Source organism: Hyla sarda, chromosome 7, assembly GCF_029499605.1.
Source record: "Hyla sarda isolate aHylSar1 chromosome 7, aHylSar1.hap1, whole genome shotgun sequence".
NCBI lineage: Eukaryota > Metazoa > Chordata > Amphibia > Anura > Hylidae > Hyla > Hyla sarda.
Genome location: NC_079195.1, coordinates 184,381,054 through 184,408,867, shown reverse-complemented (window position 1 = coordinate 184,408,867; position 27,814 = coordinate 184,381,054). Strand labels below are relative to the sequence as shown.

The following is a 27,814-nucleotide window of genomic DNA, read 5'->3' as shown; positions in this document are numbered from 1 at the left end:
TGTTCTAGTGTAGGGGCTGACCAAGGGGTAGACCGGGGCAGGGGGATGAGTGCCCCGACAGTTCCCTGAGCGAGCAGGGTGAGTGGGCACAACATCTCCCCTGTTAGGGTGTATTAGGGCTATAGCCCCATCCTACCTGGTCTCCAAACATATCCCTGTCACCCCACATTGTCAGTATTTGGGCCATCGAATTGTCTGACTCCGACTATCATTGCTTGTTATGGCCTCAGAGCCTCTCTTGACCAATTTCGTTGTGTTTGTGTTAGTGGGGATATTATTGTTTTAATAGCACCAATGAATGTTATGTTTTAAATGTCTTTACCTCTTCTGTGAACCGCCACTGCAGAGTAGTTTACAGTGCCTTGGAAGGACCCTAGCAACCAGAATCTACAGTCTATAATTCTGTCCGGTGAAAAACACCACAAGTCTCAGAATGGCAACAAGGCTCGCAAGGGGTACGCTGCAACTCTTCCACTAAGGCCAACTGTTTGTGCTATACCACCTTCGCAAGCTCAGTAAAAGCAGTTAACCGTAACCTGATGTCGTTGTGTTTACTGGCTCATCGAGTCTGGCCCAGGAAGACTGCTTCCCACCTTTGGACCGTGGATCAGATAAACGGTGCCCTGGCGCCACAAAGTGAACAAGGTACGTCTACTAACACCCAGTGCCACACTAACATAAAACTTTTTTTTTTTATGAAAGCCAATTACAAAAGTTATTTATTTGGCACAAGGAATCAAATATTAAAAATCATGTTTAATGACAGTGCCCATTTAAAGGTGTACTTTGGTGGAAAACATTTTTTTTTCTTATCAACTGGTGCCAGAAAATTAAACAGATTTGTTAGTTACTTCAATTTAAAAAATCTTAATCTTTCCAGCACTTATCAGCTGCTGTATACTACAGAAGAAGTGTTATAGTTATTTTCTGTCTGACCACAGTGCTCTCTGCTGCCACCTCTGTCCATGTCAGGAACTGTCTGGAGCAGGAGAGGTTTGCTATGGGGATTTGTTCCAGCTCTGGACAGTTCCTGACATGGACAGAGGCAGGAAGCAGAGAGCTATGTGGTCAGACAGAAAAGAACACACAACTTCCTCTGTAGTATACAACAGCTGATAAATACTGGAAGGATTAAGATTTTTATATAGAAGTAATTTACAAAGCTGTTTAACTTTTTGGCACCAGTTGATTTAAGTTTTTAAAGTGTGGAGTAAGAAGGAGGAGCAGAGAGCAGCAAAGGGTTCTATATACTATAGTGTGTCTCTGGGTGATTGGGGGACCCAATGACATAGCTCTGCAGCCTTTGACTTCATGGTAAGAAGAATAGATCTGGATCACAAGCTGCTACTCTTACTAGTGAAATCTCATACAAGCTAAGAGCATTTGTCATGAGCATGTGTACATGTATTCATAGCATACATATTCTTTTGACTGGAATATAGTACATGATACTTAAATCCACATTACTATTTTATATAGTTAATTTAATGCAACTAGACAAATATACAAAGTAGGCAACAAGACTTTTTAATGCTTGGCAGACACTGCCCTTGCTAGTTGGGGACCATCACAACACGAGCTTTAAGCAAGGAAATACTTGAAGAGACCAAAGGCTCTCCACAGCAGTCGGACCCTCAACAGACAGCATATCCTAGAAATATTCCATATAATTATCAGTTCCGTCAATAACTGTATTTTCTTCCTTCAATCGTAAAGGTCCTTATTCAGAGTACGGTGGTGGTTGTAAATAGTCTTTCCATTCATTAGAAACATCAGATGAGGAAGTTGGTGCTAAACAAGGATATGGGGGTGGTGGGGGTGACGGTGCAGGTTGCTGAAATGGTGGTGGTGGTCCATAGTTTGTTGCTTGTGAATATGAAGGAGGGTCCGAGGGTACAAAACCAAGATTTACATTTGCAGGGGTCTACAAAGAGAAAATCCATTCGAAAATCACGTTATCCATTATAAGGACTATAATATTAATATAATGCTTCATAAATTGGTTGTCCAATGGCAAATTATTTTTCTGGCTCTGGCTGACTTAAAAATAGAAAAGAAGATAGATTCACCTACAATGACCCCCCCCCCCTTTGTTATTAAAGGGGTACTCGGTGAAGAACTAACAAAATTAAGTATACTGTGACAGGTTACTTTGACCATTATATACAATATTAATAATTAAATATGGCATCTACTCGGTCATTGTAACATGAGAAGATATGTATCCTACTGCAAGAGCCAAGGACCAGAGAGTGTCTTAACCTGTTGGGGACAAAGGGCAAATGGATACACCCTTGCATCCTGGTACTTAAGGACGAAGGGCGTATCCATACGCCCGTAGGAATTTCGGTCCCCGCCGCACGCCGGGCGAGGACCGGACCGGGGTGACTGCTGATATCTATCAGCAGGCACCCCGTGCAAATGCCCAGGGGGGTCATTAGGCACCCCCCCCCCATGTCGGCAATCGGCGCAAATCGCAAGTGAATTCACACTTGCGATTTGCGCCGATTCCGGGTCATTACGGGTCTATGATGACCCGGAATAGAAGGGGGATCGCGGTTGTCTAAGACAACTACGATTCCCCTGAAGGCATAGGAGTGAGGTGGCAGGGGTGCCACCCCTACTATCCCTGCTATTTATGGTCTAGACGCGACCACCAATAGCAGATCGGGGGCGGAGGGGTTTACTTTCTTTTTCCCCATCCTGCCCACCCACAATAGGCGGAGCAGAATGGGGAACCGAAGGGTACCGAACGCCGAAGGTCCACTTACCCCTCCGGAGGCTGCAGGCGACGGTGATTGGCGGGCGGCGACGGAGACCGGTGGGCGGCGGCGTCGTGCGGCAGAAGAGGACGGCTCCCTGGATCCTACGGAAGCCGGTAAGTTGCCTAGCAACATCTGGAGGGCTACAGTCTGAGACTGTAGCCCTCTAGATGTTGCAAAACTACAACTCCCAGCATGCCCAGACAGCTGTTTGTGCATGCTGGAATATGTAGTTTTGCAACAGATGGAGGGCTGCAGTTTGAGACCACTATACAGTGGTCTCTAAACTGTATCCTCCAGATCTTGCAAAACTACAACTCCTAGCATGCTCAAACAGCTCTTTGGGCTGTCTGGGCATGCTGGGATTTGTAGTTTTGCAACATCTGGAGGGTCACAGTTTGGAGATCACTGTGCAGTGGTCTAAAATCTGTACCCTCCAGATGTTGCAAAACTGCAAATCCCAGCATGCCCAAACAGCTGTCTCAGCATGCTGGGAGTTGTAGTTGCGTAACCTCCAGCTGTTGCATAACTACATCTCCCATCATGACCTTCGGTGATTAGTACATGCTGGGAGTTGTAGTTTTGCAACAGCTGGAGGCACACTGGTTAGAAAATTCAGAGTTAGGTAACAGAACCTAACTGAAGGTTTTCCAACCAGTGTGCCTCCAGCTGTCGCAAAAGTACAACTCCCAGCATGCACGGTCTGTCAGTACATGCTGGGAGTTGTGGTTTTGAAACAGCTGGAGGTTTGCCCCCCCCCCATGTGAACGTACAGGGTACATTCACACAGGGAGGTTTACAGTAAGTTTCCTGCTTCAAGTTTGGTCTGAGGCAAATTTTTCGCCGCAGCTCAAACTCCTAGTGGGAAACTCACCGTAATACCCCAGTGCGAATGTACCCTAAAAACACTACACTACCACAAAATAAAAGTTATAACACTACATATACACCCTCGTACACTGTCCCCCCCCCCCCCCAATAAAAATGAAAAACGTATTGTACGGCAGTGTTTCCTAAACGGAGCCTCCAGCTGTTGCAAAACAACAACTCCCAGCATTTCTGGACAGCCACTGACTGTCCAGGCATGCTGGGAGTTAAGCAAAAGCTGGAGGCACCCAATTTGGGAATCACTGGTGTAGAATACCCCTATGTCCACCCCTATGCAATTCCTAATTCAGTCCTGTCATATTTCAAGGAAACAGTTTAGGGCCACATATGGGGTATTTCCGTAATCAGGAGAAATTGCACTACTAATTTCGGGGGGCTTTTTCTCCTTTTACCCCTTATGAAAAGGAAAAGTTGGGGGCTACACCAGCTTGTTAGTGTAAAAAAAAAAAAATGTTTACACTAACATGCTGGTGTTGCCCCATTCTTTTTATTTTCACAAGCAGTAAAAGGAAAAAAAGCCCCCCAAAATTAGTAACGCAATTTCTCCTGAGTACGGAAATACCCCATATGTGGGCGTAAAATGCTCTGCGGACGCACAACAAGGCTCAGGAGTGAGAGCGCACCATGTACACTTGAGGCCTAAATTGGTGATTTGCACATGGGTGGCTGATTTTACGGTGGTTCTGACAAAAAGCAAAATCATAAATACCCACATGTGACCCTATTTTGGAAACTACACCCCCCACGGAACGTGACAAGGGGTATAGTGAGCCTTAACACCCCAAAGGTGTTTGACGAATTTTCATTAAATTTGGATGGGAAAATGAAAAAAATAATTTTTTCACAAAAATGCTGGTGTTGCCCTAAATTTTTCATTTTCACAAGGGAAAATAGGAAAAAATCCCCCCAAAATTTGTAAACCCATTTCTTCTGAGTAAGAACATACCTCATATGTGGATGTAAAGCGCTCGGCGGGCGCACTACAATGCTCAGTAGAGAAGGAGCGCCATTGGAATTTTGAAGAGAAAATATGTCCGGAATTGAAGGCCACATGAGTTTACAAAGCCCCCATAGCGCCAGAACAATGGACCCCCCCACATGTGACCCCCATTTTGGAAACTACATCCCTCATGTAGTGTATTAAGGGGTACAGAGAGCATTTACGCCCCACAAGTGTCTGACAGATTTTTGGAACAGTGCTCCGTGAAAATGAAAAATTTTATTTTTCATTTGCACAGTCCACTGTTCCAAAGATCTGTCAAATGCCAAAATCAGGTCACATGTGGGGGGTCCACTGTTCTGGCACCACAGGGGGCTTTGTAAACGCACATTGCCCCTGACTACCATTCCAAACAAATTATCTTTCCAAAAGCTCAATGGCGCTGCTTCTCTACTGAGCATTGTAGTTTGCCCGCAGATCATTTTACGTCCTAACATGGGGTATTTCCATACTCAGAAGAGATAGAGTTACAAATTTTGGGGGGCATTCTCTCCCATAACCCTTTGTAAAAATTGTAAATTTGGGGAAAAAACTGCACTTTAGTGAAAAATATTTTTTTTTTCATTTACACATCCGATTTTAACGAAAAGTCGTCAAACACCTGCATGGTGTTAAGGCTCACTGGACCCCTTGTTATGTGCCTTGAGGGGTGTAGTTTCCAAAATGGTATGCCATGTGGGGTTTTCTGCTGTTCTGGCACCATAGGGGCTTTCTAAATGTGACACGCCCCCAAAAACCATTTAATCAAAATTCACTCTCCAAAATCCCATTGTTGCTCTTTCCCTTCTGAGCCCTCTACTGCGCCTGCCGAACACTTGACATACACATATGAGGTAATTCCTTACTCGAGAGAAATTGGGTTACAAATTTTGGGGGCTTTTTCTCCTATTACCACTTGTAAAAATTCAAAAACTGGGTCTACAAGAACATGCGAGTATAAAAAATGAAGATTTTGAATTTTCTCCTTCACTTTGCTGCTATTCCTGTGAAACACCTAAAGGGTTAACAAACTTACTGAATGTCATTTTGGATACTTTGAGGGGTGCAGTTTTTATAATTGGGTCATTTGTGGGGTATTTCTCATTTAAAGGCCCTTCAAATCCACTTCAAAACTGAACTGGTCCCTGAAAAATTACGATTTAGAACATTTTGTGAAAAATTGGAAGATTGCTGCTGAACTTTAAAGCCCTCTGATGTCTTCCAAAAGTAAAAACATGTCAACTTTATGATGCAAATATAAAGTAAACATATTGTATTTGTGAATCAATATATAATTTATTTGGAATGTATATTCCTTACAAGCAGAGAGTTTCAAAGTTAGAAAAATGCAAAATTTTCAAATTTTTCATCAAACTTTGGAATTTTTCACCAAGAAATTATGCAAGTTTTAACAAAAATTTACCACTAACATAAAGTAGAATATGTCATGAAAAAACTATCTCGGAATCAAATTTATAAGTAAAAACATGCCAGAGTTATTAACCCCTTCATGACCCAGCCCATTTTCACCTTCAGGGCCTGGGCATTTTTTGAAAATCTGACCACTGTCACTTTAAACATTAATAACTCTGGAATGCTTTTACTTATCATTCTGATTCAAAGATTGTTTTTTCGTGACATATTCTACTTTATGTTATTGGTAAAATTTCACTGATATTTGCATCCTTTCTTGGTAAAAAAAATCTAAAAATGTCATGAAAATTTTGAAAATGTTGCATTTTTCTAACTTTGAAAGTCTCTGCTTGAAAGGAAAATGGATATTCCAAATAAATTACATATTGATTCACATATACAATATGTCTACTTTATGTTTGTATCAAAAAATTGACAAGTTTTTACTTTTGGAAGACCTCAGAGGGCTTCAAAGTTCCGCAGCAATTTTCCAATTTTTCTCAAGATTTTCAAAATCGTACTTTTTCAGGGCCCAGTTCAGGTTGGAAGTGGATTTTAAGGGTCTTCATATTAGAAATACCCCATAAATGACCCCATTATAAAAACTGGGAATAGCAGCAAAGTGAAGGAGAAAATTCTAAATCTTAATTTTTTACACTCGCATGTTCTTGTAGACCCAATTTTTGAATTTTTACAAGGGGTAAAAGGAGAGAAATCACCCTAAAATTTGTAACCCAATTTCTCTCGAGTAAGGAAATACCTCATATGTGTATGTAAATTGTTCGGTGGGCGCAGTAGAGGGCTCAGAAGGGAAGGAGCGACAATGGGATTTTGGAGAGTGAGTTTTTCTGAAAGGGTTTTTGGGGGGCATGTCCCATTTAGGAAGCCTCTATGGTGCCAGAACAGTGGACCCCCCCCACATGTGACCCCATTTTGGAAACTACACCCCTCATGGAATTTAATAAGGGGTGCAGTGAGCATTTACACCCCACTGGCGTTTGACAGATATTTGAAACAGTGGACTGTGCAAATGAAAAATTTTATTTTTCATTTTCACAGACCACTGTTCCAAAAATCTGTCATACGCCAGTGGGGTGTAAATTCTCACTGCACCTCTTATTACATTCCGTGAGGGGTGTAGTTTCCAAAATGGGGTCACATATGGATATTTATTGTTTTGCGTTTGTCAGAACTGCTGTAACAATCAGCCACCCCTGTGCAAATCACCTCAAATGTACATGGTGCACTCTCCCTTCTGGGCCCTGTTGTGCACCCCCAGAGCACTTTGCGCCCACATATGGGGTATCTCCGTACTCGGGAGAAATTGCATTACAAATTTAGAGGGTCTTTTTTCCCTTTTACCTCTTGTGAAAATGAAAAGTATAGGGCAACACCAGCATGTCAGTGTAAAAAAATTAATTTTTTTACACTAACATGCTGGTGTAGACCCCAACTTCACCTTTTTATAAGGGGTTAAAGAAGAAAAAGCCCCCCAAAATTTGTAAGGCAATTTCTCCCGAGTACGGCGATATCCCATATGTGTCCCAAAACTGTTGCCCTGAAATACGACAGGGCTCCAAAGTGAGAGAGCGCCATGCGCATTTGAGGCCTAAATTAGGGATTTGCATAGGGGTGGACATAGGGGTATTCTATGCCAATGATTCCCAAACAGGGTGCCTCCAGCTGTTGCAAAACTCACAGCATGCCTGGACAGTCAATGGCTGTCCGGCAATACTGGGAGTTGTTATTTTGCAACAGCTGGAGGCTCCGTTTTGGAAACAGTAGCGTACCAGGCGTTTTTCATTTTTTTGGGGGAGGGGGGCTGTGTAGGGGTATGTGTATATGTAGTGTTTTTTACTTTTTAATTTTGGTTAGTGTTAGTGTAGTGTAGTGTTTTTAGGGTACAGTCACATGGGCAGAGGTTGACAGCAAGTTTGCCGCTGGAAGTTTGAGCTGCAGCGCAAAATTTGCGCCATCTCAAACTTGCAGCACTCACTATAAACCTCCGCCCATGTGAGTGTACCCTGTACATTCACATTGGGGGGAGGGGGCAAACATCCAGCTGTTGCAAACTCCGAGCATGCCCTTTGGCTGTCCGTGCATGCTGGGAGTTGTAGTTTTGCAACAGCTGGAGGCACACTGGTTTGGAAACACTAAGTTAAGTAATAAACTTTCAAGTGTTTTGCAACCAAACTTAGTGTTTCCAAACCAGTGTGCCTCCAGCTGTTGCAAAACTACAACTCCCAGCATGCATGGTCTGTCAGTGCATGCTGGGAGTTATAGTTTTGCAACAATTGCAACAGCTGGAGGCACTGAGGTAGGAAACGGACAATGTTTCCCAACTAGTGTGCCTCCAGTTGTTGCAAAACTACAACTCCCAGCATGCCCAGACTGCCCAGGCATGCTGGAAGTTGTAGTTCGGCAATATCTGAAGGATCAGATGTTGCCGAACTACAACTTCCAGCATGCTTGGGCAGTCTGGGCATGCTGGGAGTTGTAGTTTTGCAACATCTGGAGGTCCACAGTTTGGAGACCACTGTATAATGGTCTCCAATCTGTGCTCTTCCAGATGTTAGAGAACTACAACTCCCAGCATGCCTGGACAGACTGAGCATGCTGAGATTTGTAGTTTTGCAACATCTGGAAGAGCACAGATTGGAGACCATTATACAGTGGTCTCCAAACTGTGGACCTCCAGATGTTGCAAAACTACAACTCCCAGCATGCCCAGAAAGCCAAAGGCTGTCTGGGCATGCTGGGAGTTGCAGTTTTGAAACTCCCAGAGGCAGCAGTGAGATCGCGCCGGGACCGCTCAGGACACCTTATGGCCGGGTAAGTGACGCCGGGGGACGGGTCAGGGACACTTAGCAGAGCGGTGTGTGTCCCGATCCCTGTTTTCGGGACTCACACACCGCGCTGCTAAGTATTCTGATAGCGAAACGCTGCTATCAGCTAGTCAGATTTGACTAGCTGATAGCAGCATTCGCTGGGGGGGGGGGGGGGGGGGGGGATGGCTGGCTATCAGTGATAGTTACCATCTTACCGGGCGCTGCGGGATGCCGCGAGTAGCGGCAAAAATGTTAATGACGTACCTGTATGTCATGGGTCGGGAACACCTTCCCACTCATGACGTACAGGTATGTCATAGGTCGGGAAGGGGATTTAAAGGGGTATTCCAGGCAAAAAAAAAAAATTTATATATCAACTGGCTCCAGAAAGTTAAACAAATTTGTAAATTACTTCTATTAAAAAATCTTAATCCTTCCAACAGTTATTAACTTCTGAAGTTGAGTTGCTGTTTTCTGTCTTACTGCTTTCTGATGACTCACGTCCCGGGAGCTGTCCAGCTCCTATGGGGATATTTTCCCATCATGCAAGGGATATTCTCCCATCATGCACAGCTCCCGGGACGTGACATCATCATTGAGCAGTTAGACAGAAATCTTCAGAAGCTAATAACTATTGGAAGGATTAAGATTTTTTAATAGAAGTAATTTACAAACCTGTTTAACTTTCCGGAGCCAGTTGATATATTAAAAAAAGTTTTTGCCTGGAATACCCCTTTAATGCTTAAAGTGACAGTGGTCAGATTTGCAAAAAATGCTGCCGTTCTTAGGGTCATAATGGGCTCCGTCCCCAAGGGGTTAAAGGAGTATTCCAGTGAAAAAATATTTTTATCATATCAACTAGCTTCAGAAAGTTAAACAGATGTGTACATTACTTCTATTAAAAAATCTTAATTCTACCAGTACTTATCAGCTGCTAAAGGTGAGTTTTCTGTCTGACAACAGTGCTCTCTGCTGACACCTCTGTCTGTCTCAGGAACTGTCAAAAGCAGGAGAGGTTTGCTATGGGGATTTGCTCCTACTCTGGACTTTAGCAGCTGATAAGTACTAGTAGGATTAAGATTTTTTAACAGAAGCAATTTACAAATCTAATGTACAAGTGTGGGAGCTCTACGTAAAATATAAGAGTACAACAAAAAAAAAGACCAAAGGATATGTCTGCACTCACCACGAAAGTAAAGTTCAATTCATGCTTTATTGTAGATACAACATCTTCGAACAGAGTCGAGGTACAAATCTTCACCCGGAGTGCAGGGAGGGAGAGCGGCTAGGCAGCCGACGACAGGAGCGTATAGCTAGAACGACAGCACGGTTTCGCGTCAAGGATGCATCATCTGGTTCCTGCGGATGATGCGTCCTTGACGCTAAACCGCGCTGTCGTTCTAGCTATACGCTCCTGTCGTCGGCTGCCTAGCCGCTCTCCCTCCCTGCACCCTGGGTGAAGATTTGTACGTGGACTCTGTTTGAAGATATTGGGGGACATTTACTAATCTAGTCTATTCTGGGTATGCTTATAGACCAGCGTATGTGGTCGTCTCCTGTCTATTGTGCTCCTAATTTATCAAAGGTCTCACAGCCCTTGATAAATTCTGTGCTCAGACTTCAGGGTCTACAGCTTAAACTGCATTTAGACCTGCTCCAACATGGTCTGACATTTCAGTGTATTTTGGGCAGATGCGACTTGTCGCACAAAAGTCGCACTTGATAAATTCAGCACCAATGCATTTTCCAATGCATTTCCATCTAAAATAGACTTGCATGCATCATGTTCTAAAAATCCTCCACAGCAAAAGTCGCAGAAAAGTCGCACATATTTAGACTGCGACTTTCTGTGCGACAAATTTAGACAGGAAAAAACTGTCTAAATCCTTTGATAAATCTCCCCCACTGTATCTACAATAAAGCATGAATTGAACTTTACTTTCGTGGTGAGTGCAGACATATCCTTTGGTCTTTTTTTTTGTTGTACTTTGCGGATTTGCTTTTCCTGCTAGTGTCTGGCACCCCACTTTTTCTATCACCGGGATTTACTTACAGTGCTTATATATTTTTTGCAAGCTTGCCATTTAGACGTGTTGGAGTGCCCATCCCCCAATCTCTGCTTTGTTTGTTTGTAAGAGACCTAAACCGAGGATATTGCGTTGCACATACCCATGTGCCAAATATATACTGGTTTAAAAAATGGAAAAATAGCAGTCCTACTAGGCTAGGAAGAAAATTTAGAATAAGGCAGAATAAATAGAGATAAATAAAAAAGAAAGAAAGGAAGTGTCTGATAATAAGATATACAATATAATTACATTTATTGAATAATACTGTGAGGTCTGGGGCAGGGCCCTTGCCGCAGGCAGCTCCCTAAAATAGAATGGTAAGGCTAGGTTCAGACTACGGAATCTCCAGGCAGAAAATTTCCGACTTCTTGTGCAAAGGCAGTCTTTAAATATCCACCATTGAAAAAGGGGACGCTGCTCCCCGAAACGCGTCTGGTACAAGACTGCCTTTGCACAAGAAGTCGGGACTATTTGGATTATTTGTCCACCACTATTGGTCTTTTACTGCCCTCTCAGCTTCTCCCCGTGCCGTCGGGGTAGAGAGGGATCCCACACCAAAGACCTCCAGCGCTGCCACACGCTACAAATGAACATTACCTTTTCCAGCAGACTACGCAATAACCATTTGTACTGGACATCTTCACCTCTCCTACACCTTCCCCGTGCTGCCAGGGCAGAGAAGCATCAATCCGGATCACAGTTAAGTGCTGCTATGCGCATATGACTGCTTTCGCCGGAGCTGGTAAGAGGCACTAAGTGCCTTACTTTGATCTATTTTTCCTCTTGTACTTTATCCCCATGCCGTCGGGGTATAGAGGATAGATCTTAAGCGCTACTGCGCATACAAGTTTACTCAGTGGGCTCGTAACTGCGAGCCTCCAGCGCTGCAAAAACTGTTTATTGGACATATCCTATTACAAACATTGGACTATAAACCCCAACCATTGTCCCACCGTTAGTGCAATACTATTTTAAAGGGGTTCTCCGGTGCTTACACATCTTATCCCCTATCCAAAGGATAGGGGATAAGATGCCTGATCGCGGGAGTCCCGCCGCTGGGGACGCCCGTGATCATGCACGCGGCACCCCGTTTGCAATCAGTCCCTGGAGCGTGTTCGCTCCGGGTCTGATTACTGGTGACCACCGGGCCGGCGGCGTGTGACGTCACGCCTCCGCCCCCGTGTGACGTCACGCTCCGCCCCTCAATGCATGCCTATGGGAGGGGGCGTGATAGCATAGATAGGGGGCAGAGGCGTGACGTCACACGACGTCACATGCCGCCGGCCCGGTGGTCGCCCGTAATCAGACCCGGAGCGAACACGCTCTGGGGACTGATTACAAACGGGGTGCCGCGTGCATGATCACGGGCATGCCCATCGGCTGGACTCCCGCAATCAGGCGTCTTATCCCCTATCCTTTATCCTTAGTGCTGGGAACTTGGGTTCAAATCCCACTAAGGACAACAATAAATAAAGTGTTATTATTTTTATAATAACATCAGCAGAGAGAACTGTGCTCGTGATGTCATCAGAGAGCATTCCAAAAAGAAAAGAATTTCCTCTGTAGTATTCAGCAGCTAATAAGTACAGGAAGGATTAAGATTTTTTAATAGAAGAAATTTACAAATATATTTAACTTTCTGCCACCAGTTGATTTAATAGAAAAAAGGTTTTCACCGGAGTACTCCTTTAACTTTCTGGCATCAGTTGATAAACAAAAAAAATGTTTTCCAGCAGAGTACCCCTTTAAATCTTACTTAGCATGGACACAGTTCTCATGAAACCTAGGAAAGGTGGCTTAGCAGCTTCTAAGATGGATGCAGACAGATGGCACCAATGTGGAAAAGTCACCTGTCTGGATAACACACTAAACAACTGCCATGTGTGTTAGTTGGAGAAGACTGGAATACTCATTTTAGGCTAGGTTTCTACTTGTTTTTTTGTCCTGCATCTTTTGGGTTGAAAAAAAAAAGCATGAAAAAACGCCAGTGCAATTTCCTGTGTCTGGCATTTTTTCTGCCATTTTTTCATTTGTGTGGAAATTGCACCATGGCAGTTTTTTTTAGTACCCAAAATTTGTTGGGTACCAAAAAAAAAAAAAAAAAGGATGCAGTAGTGATGACAAATTTTTTATTTAACAAAATGTATATATTTTATAACAAAATTTAAATATTTTTTTAATAGTGTGTGTGTTTCACTTTTTTTCTCTATTTTTTTTAATTTTTTAGGTAGTTACATGATGGGAGTAGTAGTACATGTACTAATAGACATATCGCCCCGGGTGTCAGTAGTGACACCCGATGCGATCGTCCATAATACAGTAGAGATGTGGAGCGTCTCTATACAGCGCTCACATCTCTGCTCTGTAATCCGGCCACTGATGTGAATAGAACATCACTCATTCATATTTTCCGCGCCCAGAGTGGTGATTGACCGGATGGTTGCAGCCAATCACTGCTCTGAGGGAAATATGAATGAGTGAGTGGCCAGCCGAAGTATAGTGCAGAGATGCGAACGCAGGACAAAGCCGCTCCATCTCTGCAATAGACAGGACGATCGCATCGGGTGTCAGTAGTGATACCCGCTGTGATCTGTTCTTACCTGTAGGTACTACTACTCCCAACATGGAGCACACTCTGCTCCATGCTGGGAGCTGTAGTATCTGCATTAATGTACAGATCACAGCGAGTGTAACTTATGACACCCGCTGCGATCTGTCTAGTAATGCAGGTACTACAGCTCCCAGCATGGAGCAGAGTGTGCTCTCTGTTGGGAGTAGTGGTACCTGCAGTTAAGGAAAGATTACAGTAGATATCACTCCTGACACCCTCTGTGATCCTCCTGTATAATGTATAGATGCTGACGGCCGCTCTTCTATGGTCCCCTGCACTGACGTATATATACACATATTCCTATTTCCAACAGAGAGCTGTGATTGACTGGAACGATCTGGCCAATCACAGCTCTCTGCAGGAAATATGAATATGTGTATATATACGTCAGTGCAGGGGACCATAGAAGAGAGGCCGCATCTATACATTATACAAGAGGATCGCAATGGGCGATCTGTCTATTAGTACAGGTACTACTACTCCCATCATGGAACAGTGTTCCATGCTGGGAGTAGTAGTACTACCTAAAAAATGTAAAAAATAAAGTAAAAAAGTGAAAAACACACACACTACATTTTTATTATTGTCGATTTTATTTTTAGGTCCCCACTCGCCCACATAAATTGATCCCTGTTTTAAAAATGAATAACAATTTTGTTATAAAAAAGATTAATTTCGTTAGATACAATTTTTTCCTTCACTACTGTATCTTTTTTATATATTTTTTTAATGGTACCCTACGAAATTTTATTAAGAAAGGTATCTCTATCACTTTTTTGGATCGCCAAAGATCACTCCCATAGACTTCTATGGGGGAAAAACGCCACGATTTTGACAAAAAAATTCGCCAGTGGCTCAACTTGCTGCAATTTAGAAAAACTGCCAAGGAGCTGAAAAACGCCAAAAAAGAGTGAAAAAATGCCAAAAGGATTAAAAAAAACGCCAAAGTGAAAAACTCCAAGTGGAATAAGAATGTTGTAATTTCTCATTGATTTACAGCTAACATCTGGCCGAAAAAACGCCATTCGGCAGAATTGGCGTTTTTCTTGGCATTTAAAAAAATAAATAACAAGTAGAAACTTAGCCTTAGACACTCCCGGGTCCTTGCTTCCTGCAGTAGGGACATATCTTCTCATGTTACAATGACCAAGTAGATGCCAAATTTAGTTAATAATATTGTATACTAGCTGAGTACCCGGCGTTGCCCCGTTTTTCCTTCCTAATCCTTGTTGGGGAGGAAAATAAACAAAGGAGGAAGCTTTTGACTTCACATCCCCTCCTCATATATTGTTGTCATATCCCGACCTCCTATCCCGACCTCCTATCCCGTCATCATATCCTGACCTCCTATCCCGACCTCCTATCCCGTCCTCCTATCCCGTCTTCCTATCCCGTCCTCCTATCCTGTCCTCCTTTCTTGACCTCCTTTCCCGTCCTCCTTTCCCGTCCTCCTATCTCGACCTCCTTTCCCGTCCTCCTATCCCGTCCTCCTATCCCGTCCTCCTATCCCGCCCTCCTTTCCCGTCCTCCTATCACGACCTCCTATCCCATCCCCATATCTCGATCTCCTATCCCGTCCTCCTATCCCGACCTCCTATCCCGACCTCCTATCTCGACCTCCTATCCCGTCCTCCTATCCCGACTCGTAATATGTGTACCAGGAATTGAAATATCTCTAGCCGTACAGAAGTTATGTGGGAACATACATTTCCCATTGATTTGCATGGGACTTTAAACAAAAATCCCGACCCTCACAAATGGGGGTAGTTAAGGGTTAAATTAACTATCCTATATTTTAAGTGGACACATAAGTAACATGTGACCAAGTATTATCGAAATATCTCCAGCCGTTTGGAAGTTATGCAGTAACATATATTTCCCATAGACTTGTATGGGACTTTAAACATAAACCCCGCCCCTGGCAAATGGGGGTGAGTAAGGGTTAAATCACCTATCCTATGTTTGTCACACTATTCTTAATTATGTTATGGTCTAGGTTTTTGGAATTCAGCAATCGGGTTGTAGCAAGGATGTGTACCACTGTGAATAGACTTGAAGAGTGGGGGACCCACTTAGGAAACTCCTAGATCTTCCATTCTCAGCTTTCTCCAACAGACACACACGGCAGATTGCATTTGTTTAGTGTGTAATCCAGACAGGTGACTTTTCCACATTGGTGCCATCTGTCTGCATCCATCTTAGAAGCTGCTAAGCCACCTTTCCTAGGTTTTTATGAGACCTGTGTCCATGCTAAGCAAGACGATTTAAAGGGGTACTCTGCTGGAAAACATTTTTTTTTTTTTTTTTTTTTACTGGTGCCAGAAAGTTAAACAGATTTGTAAATTACTTATATTTAAAAATCTTAATCCTTCCAGTACTTATCATCTGCTGTATGCCCCAAAGGAAGATCTTTTCTTTATAAATGTATTTTCTGTCTGACCACAGTGCTCTCTGCTGACACCTCTGTCCATGTTAGGAACTGTCCAGAGTGGGAGCAAATCCCCATAGCAAATGTCACGATTCGGCTCACAGGTAGTGGATCCTCTGTGTCAGCGAGGGATTGGCGGGGACCGTGCTAGTGGACCGGTTCTAAGAGGCTACTGGTTTTCACCAGAGCCCGCCGCAAAGCGGGATGGTCTTGCTGCGGCAGTAGCAACCAGGTCGTATCCACTAGCAACGGCTCTACCTCGCTGACTGCTGAGAAGGCGTGGGACAGAAGGACTAGGCAGAGGCAAGGTCAGACGTAGCAGAAGGTCGGGGGCAGGCGGCAAGGTTCGTAGTCAGGATGGGTAGCAGAAGTTCAGGTACACAGGCTTTGGACACACTAAACGCTTTCACTGGCACAAGGCAACAAGATCCGGCAAGGGAGTGCAAGGGAGGAGACTAGATATATCCAGGGAACAGGTGGGAACCAATTAAGCTAATTGGACCAGGCACCAATCATTGGTGCACTGGCCCTTTAAGTCTCAGAGAGCTGGCGCGCGCGCGCCCTAGAGAGCGGAGCCGCGCGCGCCAGCACATGACAGCAGGGGACCGGGACGGGTAAGTGACCTGGGATGCGATTCGCGAGCGGGCGCGTCCCGCTGTGCGAATCGCATCCCCAACGGCCATGACAGTGCGGCGCTCCCGGTCAGCGGGACCGACCGGAGCGCTGCAGGGAGAAAGACGCCGTGAGCGCTCCGGGGAGGAGCGGGGACCCGGAGCGCTAGGCGTAACAGTACCCCCCCCCTTAGGTCTCCCCTTCTCTTTGTCCAGTAACTGCCTCCCCTGGGATGAGGACACCGGGAAAGAATGGAGGGTTTCCTCAACGGCAGGCAGTACAGCAGGAGTGGGAATGGGGAGGGAGGGCAGAGGGCGAGACCTGGCACGGGGCAGTGTGACACCAGGACGGGGGCCATGGGGTGGCACAGAGGCTTGCCTGACGGGACTGGGAGGGGGGGAGAGGCACTTCCTGTGGCAGGCAGAGTCCCAGTTCCTGATCTCCCCGGTGGTCCAATCAATGGTGGGGGAATGAAGCCGGAGCCAAGGCAGACCGAGGAGAACCTCAGAGGTACAGTTGGGGAGAATGAAAAATTCAATCCTCTCAAGGTGGGGTCCAATAGACATGAGGAGGGGCTCAGTGCGGTAACGCACGGTGCAGTCCAATCTGGCTCCGTTGACCGCGGAAATGTAGAGCGGCTTGACGAGACGGGTCACCGGGATGCTGAATTTATTAACAAATGACTCCAAAATAAAATTTCCTGAGGCACCGGAGTCCAAGCAGGCCACGGCTGAGAGGGAGGAGCTGGCTGAAGAAGAAATCCGCACGGGTACCGTGAGACGTGGAGGAGCAGACTTGGAACCAAGAGACGCCACACCCACGTGAGCTGGGTGCGCGCGTGCGTTTCCCAGGCGTGGAGGACGGATAGGGCAATCCACCAAGAAATGCTCGGTACTGGCACAGTAAAGACAGAGATTTTCTTCCCTGCGGCGATTCCTCTCTTCCTGGGTCAGGCGAGACTTATCCACTTGCATGGCCTCCTCGGCGGGAGGCCCAGGCGTAGATTGCAACGGATACTGTGGGAGAGGTGCCCAGAGATCTAAGTCTTTTTCCTGGCGGAGCTCTTGGTGTCGCTCAGAAAAACGCATGTCAATGCGGGTAGCTAGATGGATGAGTTCTTGCAGATTGGCAGGAATCTCTCGTGCGGCCAGCACATCCTTGATGCGACTGGATAGGCCTTTTTTAAAGGTCGCGCAGAGAGCCTCGTTATTCCAGGATAGTTCTGAAGCAAGAGTACGGAATTGTACGGCATACTCGCCAACGGAAGAATTACCCTGGACCAGGTTCAACAGGGCAGTCTCGGCAGAAGAAGCTCGGGCTGGCTCCTCGAAGACACTCCGGAGTTCAGCGAAGAAGGCCTGGACTGTGGCTGTGGCAGAATCATTGCGGTCCCAGAGCGGTGTGGCCCAAGACAAGGCCTTTCCTGAGAGAAGGCTTACTACGAACGCCACCTTAGACCGTTCTGAAGGAAACAAGTCCGACATCATCTCCATATGCAGGGAACACTGAGACAAAAATCCACGGCAGAGTCTGGAGTCCCCATCAAATTTGTCCGGCAGGGACAAGCGGAGGCTAGGAGCGGCCACTCGCTGCGGAGGAGGTGCAGGAGCTGGCGGAGGAGATGGTTGCTGCTGTAGCAGAGGCAGAAGTTGCTGTAACATGGCGGTCAACTGCGACAGCTGCTGTCCTTGTTGGGCAATCTGCTGCGATTGCTGAGCGACCACCGTGGGAAGATCAGCGAGACTTGGCAGCGGCACCTCAGCGGGATCCATGGCCGGATCTACTGTCACGATTCGGCTCACAGGTAGTGGATCCTCTGTGTCAGCGAGGGATTGGCGGGGACCGTGCTAGTGGACCGGTTCTAAGAGGCTACTGGTTTTCACCAGAGCCCGCCGCAAAGCGGGATGGTCTTGCTGCGGCAGTAGCAACCAGGTCGTATCCACTAGCAACGGCTCTACCTCGCTGACTGCTGAGAAGGCGTGGGACAGAAGGACTAGGCAGAGGCAAGGTCAGACGTAGCAGAAGGTCGGGGGCAGGCGGCAAGGTTCGTAGTCAGGATGGGTAGCAGAAGTTCAGGTACACAGGCTTTGGACACACTAAACGCTTTCACTGGCACAAGGCAACAAGATCCGGCAAGGGAGTGCAAGGGAGGAGACTAGATATATCCAGGGAACAGGTGGGAACCAATTAAGCTAATTGGACCAGGCACCAATCATTGGTGCACTGGCCCTTTAAGTCTCAGAGAGCTGGCGCGCGCGCGCCCTAGAGAGCGGAGCCGCGCGCGCCAGCACATGACAGCAGGGGACCGGGACGGGTAAGTGACCTGGGATGCGATTCGCGAGCGGGCGCGTCCCGCTGTGCGAATCGCATCCCCAACGGCCATGACAGTGCGGCGCTCCCGGTCAGCGGGACCGACCGGAGCGCTGCAGGGAGAAAGACGCCGTGAGCGCTCCGGGGAGGAGCGGGGACCCGGAGCGCTAGGCGTAACAGCAAACCTATCCTGCTCTGGACAGAAAGGAAATTCAAACAGAAAATAACTTCCTGTGGAGCATACAGCAGCTAATAAGTAATGAAGGATATTTAAATAGAAATAATTAACAAATCTGTCGACATTCTGGCATCAGTTGATTAAAAAAAAAATTGTTTTCCAGCAGAGTACTTCCTTAACAATCCCTGACTGTACAACGTAGGAGGCGCTGGCTGAATAATGGGATATTACAGTGGAGTCCATGTGAATCTTGGGTCTTAATTCACTTTAGGGTCATAAGTCTGGCATCTAAATTCACTCTGAGCTATTTCACTTTGGGTCTTAAAGGGGTACTTTTTCTTTTTTTTTTTTTTTAATCAACTGGCGCCAGAAAGTTAAACAGATTTGTAGGTTACTTCTATTAAAAAATCTTAATCCTTCCTGTACTTATTAGCTGCTTAATACTTCAGTGGAAATTATTTTCCGTTTGAAACACAGAGCTGTCTGCTGACATCATGAACACAGTGCTCTCTGCTGATATCTCTGTCCATTTTAGGAACTGTCCAGAGTAAAAGGAAATTCCCATAGCAAACATATGCTGTTCTGGACAGTTCCAAAAATGGACAGAGATGTCAGCAGAGAGCACTGTGCTCATGATGTCAGCGAACAGCTCTGTATTTCAAAAAGTAAAGAATTTCCGCTGTAGTATTCAGCAGCTAATAAGTACAGGAAGGATTAAGATTTTTAAGAAGAAGTAATTTACAAATCTGTTTAACTTTCTGGCACCAGTTGATAAAAAAAAAAAAGTTTTTCACTGGAGTACCCCTTTAAATGGTTTGGGAGTCTCTGAGCAAGGATCTGAGTTAATTTTGTGATCTGTAAGTCTAGGGCAGTGGTCTCAAACTGTGGCCCTCCAGATGACCGATTCTGAAAGTTTGCCATCTAACAAAAGCTAATTTAAAGGGGTTATCCAGCCAGCATTAAAAAAAAAAGAGCTGTTTTTTTTGCCTGCAACTTGGGTGTGGTTTTGCAGCTCAATTTCATTGAAATGAATGGAGCCAAGTTTTAATACCACACACAACATGCAGACTGGGAGCAAACGGAGCGGGGGAACCCCTGGCGTAGTGGCGTCTTGACGGGGGTTTTAGTGGCCCTCCCAGATGTTAGTAAGGGTTAATGGGGTTAGAGGTATATTTCAAGGGAATGGGGGTTAAAGGGTTAAATGGCTGCTGCTCCTTTAAGGGACAGTAGCAGGTGGCTCGAGAGTGGGATGAAAGAGAGGTCATCTGGAGGGGAGGGGGAGGAGTGTATATAGGGGGGTGCCCCAGGGGGGGAGGGTACTCACCAGTCGGCGTGTAGAAGCGAGGAGAAGGTCCCGCCTGCCCGCCCTCTTTTAAACGCTTGCTGGGTGGGATTCTGATAAGGGGGAGGCATGTGAAAGGGTCCCGGGGGAGTTAGTAGTTTGAAAGATAAATGTTTGAGATGGTTCAATTGGGCCTCCTGGTGGTGGTTCTGGGCCTCAAGAGTTCGAGGGATTGTGTAGAAGGTTACCGGGGTGCCCCTGGGCCAGGGGCTCGCGGCCAGGGGTAAGAAGCGTGTTGCACAAATCCGGTTGGGGGAGGGGAGTGCCCTCCAGTTTGGTTATGTTTATATGTAAATATTCAAATGTTATTTATTGGTTTGTTAAATAAATGGGCCACACGGCCCAATTTTCCCACAGCAGGTGTCAGTGTCTTTTCTATTGGGAGAAGGGGTTGTTACGTGGTTAAGAGTGGGTTAGAGAGGAAGGGATGTATCTAAAATCCCATCCAGTCAAGCAGTAGTGCTGTTTTTGAAAGAAATTAGCTATGTTTTTTTTTGTTTTTTTTTGTGTGCTGAACAACCCTCTAAGGGATTGTTCAGGATTGAAATGAAAGGGTCCAGAAACAGAAAGAAACCAATTCTTATTTACAGATTACATCTTATATTGTAGTTCAGCCCCATTCACCTGAATGAGGTTGAACTGCAGAGCTGATGGCCCAACATGGTTGTTGGGTGCCCTCTGAGTTGATGGCTTTCCTTAGCTTGTAGAAGTCGTACCATCTGCTGGTCTGTTAAAGGGGTACTCTGGTGGAAAACATTTTTATTAATTTTTTTCAAATCAACTGGTGCCAGAAAGTTAAACAGATTTGTAAATTACTTCTATTTAAAAATCTTAATCAGGTATTTCTTAGCTGCTGTATGCTCCATAGGAAGTTGTATTTATTTATGGAGTTCTTTTCAGTCTGACCACAGTGCTCTCTACTGACACCACTGTCCATGTCCGGAAGTGTCTAGAGTACAAGCAAATTCCCATAGCAAACCTCTCCTGCTCTGGACAGTTCCTGCCATGGACAGAGGTGTCAGCAGAGAGCACTGTGGTCAGACAGAAAAGAAATGTAAAAAGAAAAGAACTTCATGTGGAGAATACAACAGCTGATAAGTACTGGAAGGATACATTTTTTTAAATAGAAGTAATTTACAAATCTAACAAAAAAGGCACGTACGTGCACTCACCGCTCAATGAAGACTGCTCAGCATGGTGGTCCGGTCCACGGAAAGGCTGGATCACAGCATCGGTGCAGGTAAGTGGGCGCTTGGAGGCTACGCCGGCTGTTTCACACGTGTAAGCGTGCTTCTTCCGTCATCGCGCCCGGTTTATAACAGAAGCAGAGTGGGATGCGGTAACCATAGCAATGGTAAACATATCAACGGAGAGTGTGAAGGATCAAAAAAGAACCAATACCACATGCGGGTGTGACAAAGGAGAAGTGGAAGAATCAGTCGCAATGAGTGCACACCTGAAAGTGGAAAAAATAAAGCAACAATAAAAGCCAACCAATAGAAAGGGCTAGTATAACTAGAAAAGAGCTACTATAGAACCAAACTAGCCACCAGTGCCAAACGAAGTAAAACCCGTCCCAGCAACTATATAGCATAGAAATAAATTTAATATAGTATATACTATAGGATATGAATAGCCTAAAAGTGGGGAGGAAAATAAATTAGACCAAGAAGGGAGACATGTCCACACGATCGTTGAAGCCGGCAGGACCCTGAGCCCCAGTTCTCAAGATCGTGCAGGCTTCTTGCTGGAGAAGTAAATTATGAAGATCACCCCCTGTGTCAGGTACAACGATTTTTAGAAGACCCCCAAATTTCAATATATCCACATTATTATTGTGGCATGTTACGAGGTGTTCCGCAAGTCTAGGAATACCAGTGCCTTTCTTAAGAGTATAAAGATGCTCTCTAAAACGTGCGCGTAGCTGGCACTTAGTTTGACCTATATAAAAGCGTGAACATGGGCATATGATGTAATACACTACATATGAGCTTTTATACGAGATCATTTGAGAGATTGGAAAATGAACACCTCCTAGGTTACATGATTTTGCACAAGTATTATAACAGCAGAAACGACAATTTCCACATTTGAAATTGCCCGTTATTTTTATATCACTCAGCCACTGGCCAGAAGTCTCTGTGTTTTTTTGCTGTTTCTTCGTTAGATGTTTAAGATGATCAGAAATGGTCATATTTTTACGAAAAGTAATTAATGGTGTTTTTTTTTTTTAGCTATGTTACATATATCTTTGTCATTTTCAAGAAAATGCCAGTATGTATGGATTGTGATATTTATCGTAGAATTCATACTAGAATTTCTGAACGAGAGAGTGAAGCGTCTTTCTTCTTGTTTCTTTTCCTTTTGTAGCACAAGAGATCTTGCCTGTACATCTGTGACACCTTTTCCTCAGCGCTCTTTAAATACGAGGGGGGATACCCACTGGCTAGCAGCCTTGTCTTTAATTCGTCTGCCTGACAGCTATATGTTTCAGGGTCACTATTCAGGTGTTTAAGTCAGATAAATTGGCTAAGTGGAATACTGCGTTTGGTGTGAACTAGATGCGAGCTAGAAAAATGTAAAATACTGTTCTTAGCAATCCCTTTTCTGAAGCCCTCGGTACAGAGTCCTTCTGGAGAAATGACATTGTTAATGTCCTAAAATTTTAAATTGGTAGTGCTAAAAACGCTCGTAAAGTGCATATTCATGGTGTTCGTAGAATTAAGGTGGTGAACAAAATCATTGAACAGTGTTTCTGGACCGTCCATTATGATCAGGGTATCATCCACATATCATTTAAATGCTTTAATATGTTTAGCAAATGTGTAATTTTACATAATAATATTCAAAAACCGCTAAAATAATATTTGCAAACGTGCATGATATGGGGGTCCCCATAGCAGTCCCAATATTTTGTTTGTACCACCTTTTGTCAAACTGGAATGTATTTTGTGTAAGTACAAAATTGATGGCATCACACACGAAATTGATAAACCCCAATGATTTGTCTGTTTGTTGGAGAAAAAAGCGGATCACCTGTATACCCGCATCAATAGTGATGCGGGTGTACAGGCTCTCCACATCAATACTTGCTAGGCTGTAATCTTTAGACCACGGAAGATCTTGAATGAACAGCGGTGGAGTCTTTCAAATAAGAAGGAATAGAATGGAGCAGGGGACGCAACAACCAATCAATATACTTAGAAAGGTGCTCAGTCACGGATCCAATCCCAGCAACGATCGGATGACCAGGGGTATTGGTCAGTTACTTATGCACCTTGGGCAGTATGTGCCATTTTGGTTTTTAGGAAAGGAAGGGAGCAGTCGTTCTATAATTTTTGCGTCAATAGTTCCTTCTCCACATGTGGAAGTAAAAACAAACTTAATTTCTCTAATAATTTTTGGGTAGGGTCCTGAATTAATAATTGGTAGGTCTCCTGATCTGCTAGCTGCCTCTGGGCCTCTCATTGGTAATCCGCTTTCAACATAACAACGACTCCCCCTCCTTTGTCAGCTTTGACAGCGAAGAGAGGATCTTGTGTCGCAAGCCACTCCAGAGCTTTAGATTCGCTAGGGGTGAGATTAGTAGGTTTCTCAGGGTATATGAGACATTTCATATCGTGCATGACTGCTTGTGTAAACAAATCTATGGGGGAACCTGGTGCCAGTGGGGGATTGTAGGTAGAAGGATTGCCTCCCGTAAACACTGCCTTACTGTCTTCTACAAGATCATGATCATGGGACGGAACATTTAATTCAGCTAACATGCGGACAAAATCATTATCTTGAGACTCAAACCCATGTACAGCAAAAAAAACTAATTGGCCTACTTTACAAGGGATGCAGCCTTCTTTGAAAATATTGGAGACGTTAGACTTATTGCTGAATATTTTATGCAAAGACATTTTTCTAGTCGCTTTAAAGAGTTCAATTTCAATTCAAGCTCACAATATCAAAATTTTCGTGAAGTCCAAAATTTAGACCCTTAGAAAGCGCTTCTATGCATTCAGATGGTAACTCCTCTCCTGAGATGTTAATGAAATTATCACTTTTTTCTATTCATTCCAAGATACTGTTTTCCTTTTTTGGAAGGCTCTTCCCGTTGCGCTTCCCTCACCTCATCTTACGTCTAAAGGGACGGTTTTAGTTGTATCGGAAAAAGGTCCTGGCATTCTTGATTCCTTACTTATTTCGGTTTTCCAATAGTCTGGACTACGGCATTTCCTTTGGAAACATCGTCTGCCCCCACCTCTTGTGCTTCCTCTAAACTGCTTTTGATTCCTCCATGTAAAAGTGTTATTACTATCGTAATCCTTTTTGTCGCGAATACATTTATTGTGCTTCCTTTCTTTTTCTTCAATTTCAGTGATTTTTTTTTTCTTTTCTATATTAGTGAAAAAGATCTCGGCTTGTTGTGGGGATAGTCGGGTGCGAAGTTCCTTCTTGGTTTTACATAACTCCTCTGCAATGCTGAGGTATTCTTGCTGGTTCTGTTCTATGACTAAGGTTGACAATTTCTCTGAATGGGTAGCATGAGCACTTTTCCAGGCTTCCATAAAGCTCTCATTATCCAAAAACTGCGACGGGGTCTATAGACCCTAAGTCCCCTCTGGACACGTCCACTTTCTTGGTATGCTGCCTTCAAGGAATTAATAGTCCAAAAAAGTCTCAGTTCTTTCTCCGATAAATTCGTAACCTTGTACTCTAGAGCTTTAACGCTCAGCACCCTAATTTTGTCCAGGCTGTTACAGGACCATCTCTTCCTGTGTTTATGGGCCCTGATGCATCTGCAGGTTGTGTGTCCATATCCATCCTCAACTGCTATCTCTAAAAGCAGATAACACTGACAGGTGCTCAATTATTTATTTTACTCCCCACTTTTAGGCTATTCATATCCTATAGTATATACTATATTAAATTTATTTCTTTGCTATATAGTTGCTGGGACGGGTTTTACTTCGTTTGGCACCGGTGGCTAGTTTGGTTCTTTAGTAGCTCTTTTCTAGTTATACTACCCCTTTCTATTGGTTGGCTTCTATTGTTGCTTTATTTTTTCCACTTCTAGGTGTGCACTCATTCCGATTGATTCTTCCACTTCTCCTTTGTCACACCCGCATGTGGTATCGGTTCTTTTTTGATCCTTCACACTCTCCGTTGATATGTTTACCATTGCTATGGTTACCGCATTTCACTCTGCTTCTGTTATAAACCGGGCGCAATTACGTAAAACTTTGAGGTCGGAAGAAGCACGCTTACACGTGTGAAACAGCCGGCGTAGCCTTCGAGCGCCCCACTTACCTGCACCGATGCCGTGATCCAGCCTTTCCGTGGACTGGACCCCCATGCTGAGCAGTCTCCATTGAGCGGTTGAGTGCACGTACGTGCCTTTTTTGTTATATTTGTTGATACTTCACGCTTCTCGTATGTGCACCCCGCAGGAGACTCATTACGGGCCACTGATGTCCTGCAATATTCCCGATTCAGGTGCAGTAACACTTTAGTGTGCCCTCTCCTTTCTTTGCCTTTTTGCATTAATTTACAAATCTGTTTAACTTTCTGCCACCAGTTGATTTTCAAAAAATAGTTTTCTACCGGTGTACCCCTTCAAAGCAGACTCGCAATTGTGTATTATAGGGCGCTGATCTTAAATACCAGACACAGCCTTTGAACCAGAGTTACTTTGTTTCTTATACTATCCTTTTGATTATATTGTATGGGGATCTATTATATGGATTGTGGTTTGTAATACATTTTATCATTTTGCTCTGAAATCCATACAGTACCTGTGTAGAAGGCTCCAACATATAATTCATGGAAAGGAACCCGAAGTGTACAATATAGCCGGAGTACTGTATCTGTATCACATTAGTAAAAATAACTAAAGGTAGGACAACCATAGTTCCAATCTGTAAATGAAATAAAACATCAATATTGTCATTTTCTGTATTATTCAGAATGGAAAACAGATTGCTCTTCAATATCAAAGTAAATATCTTAAGCTTTTTGTGTATGTGATGTCCCAACAACGGGTATGGGGTTGGGTGTCGGATGACTTTAGGTGGAAAAATATTACTTGTGAAGTATACTGTTTGCTCCTTAGTCGACACCCACACATGTTACAACTGAGATACACAAAGGTTAGGTAACACTGCCATCTTATGATCAAAGATAGTACACTGCTCTCCATAGAGAGCAATGTTAAATGGGATCTCCACTGGCCAGAGTTCGGAAGTAAATGTTCCAAACGCTGTTTTCACTCTGCTGGGGATCGGCCATGCCCCTCATGACATCTTGGCCACGCCCCCTCAATGCAAGTCCATGGGAGGGCTTCCCATTGATTTGCATTGAGGGGTGTGGCTGACCCCCGCAGCGCAAAAACAGCATTCGGAACATTTAGTTCTGAACGCTGGCCAGTAGAGTGCCCCTTTAAGACTGGCCCCAACCTCCAGGTAGTTACTTGAACCTTCTAGAAGGAAGTTAGTCAGAGGTTCTCAAAGCCCTGGGTTTCAGAGAGTTGAGTACAAAGTTAACCAGACTACAGAGAAGATTTTGGAAATTCTGCATGGAATCTGCTTCAAATTACTTGTGTTCCATGGTTTTTGCATGGAAAAGTAGAGGAAAAAAGTGAGGAAATTCTGTCGTGCAAACATAGCCTTAAAGGGAATCTGTCAGATGGCTTCACATAAAATAACTAATAAAAATGGCCGGTAGGGTGTAAAGGGCCTTCTTAGGCATACCTATACATCTGCTACCTTCTGCTGGAAAGCGGAGTATTCAGCATTATTTCATATATGCAGATGAGCAGCAAGGGCCAAAGGGTGTGGCTGTTTGCCTAAAGTGCTCTTTTGGCATTTGAGGTGATCATTATATTATTTACATATAAGGAAAATAAACACTTTTTGCTTGGCTCACAAGTAGAAGGTCCCAGATGTAAAGGTAAGCCTGTGAAGGCCCATTATATGGTATTATAACCTATTAAATGTTTTCCAAAACTGCATAATAATTTGGTACAACATATTGTGAGTTCTTTTTACACTATAAATAAAGCTATTGCCTTTTCATGGCTTTCACTAATGTAATGTCTAACTATTACATTTAAAGGGATACTCCGGCCCCAAGACATCTTATCCCCTATCCAAAGGATAGGGGAAAAAGATGTCTGATCGCGGGGGTCTCGCCGCTGGGGACCCTTGCAATCTAGCATGCAGCACCCTCCTGTAAGTACTGCCGGAAGCGGCCGTCATGCCCCCTCCCATAGACTTGCATTGAGGGGGCGGGGCGTGACATCACACATGGGGCGGAGCCGTGACATCCCGATACTCCATCCCCGTGGTCGGCATGCATAAGACTGAGAGCCTCCAGCGCTTCCGGCAGTACTTACAGGTGGGTGCTGC

The 27,814-nt window shown here is 44.6% G+C and overlaps 1 protein-coding gene across 2 annotated transcripts; it reads right to left on the bottom strand.

The window, feature by feature from the left end:
* Positions 1-1,505: 1,505 nt before the first annotated feature.
* Positions 1,506-26,320, bottom strand: LOC130282099 (uncharacterized). 2 transcript variants are annotated; one of them, XR_008846246.1, is made up of 2 exons: positions 21,593-21,723; positions 1,506-1,924 (listed from the first exon to the last, which is right to left on the bottom strand). XR_008846246.1 is itself a non-coding variant. In XM_056529991.1 (2 exons), the coding sequence occupies exons 1-2, from the start codon at positions 26,315-26,317 to the stop codon at positions 1,721-1,723; spliced, it is 318 nt and encodes a 105-aa protein (XP_056385966.1). In that variant the 5' UTR covers positions 26,318-26,320; the 3' UTR covers positions 1,506-1,720. The 2 variants fall into 2 exon arrangements, 1 of the variants encoding a protein (XP_056385966.1); XM_056529991.1 differs by lacking the exon at positions 21,593-21,723 and adding an exon at positions 26,204-26,320.
* Positions 26,321-27,814: the final 1,494 nt, after the last annotated feature.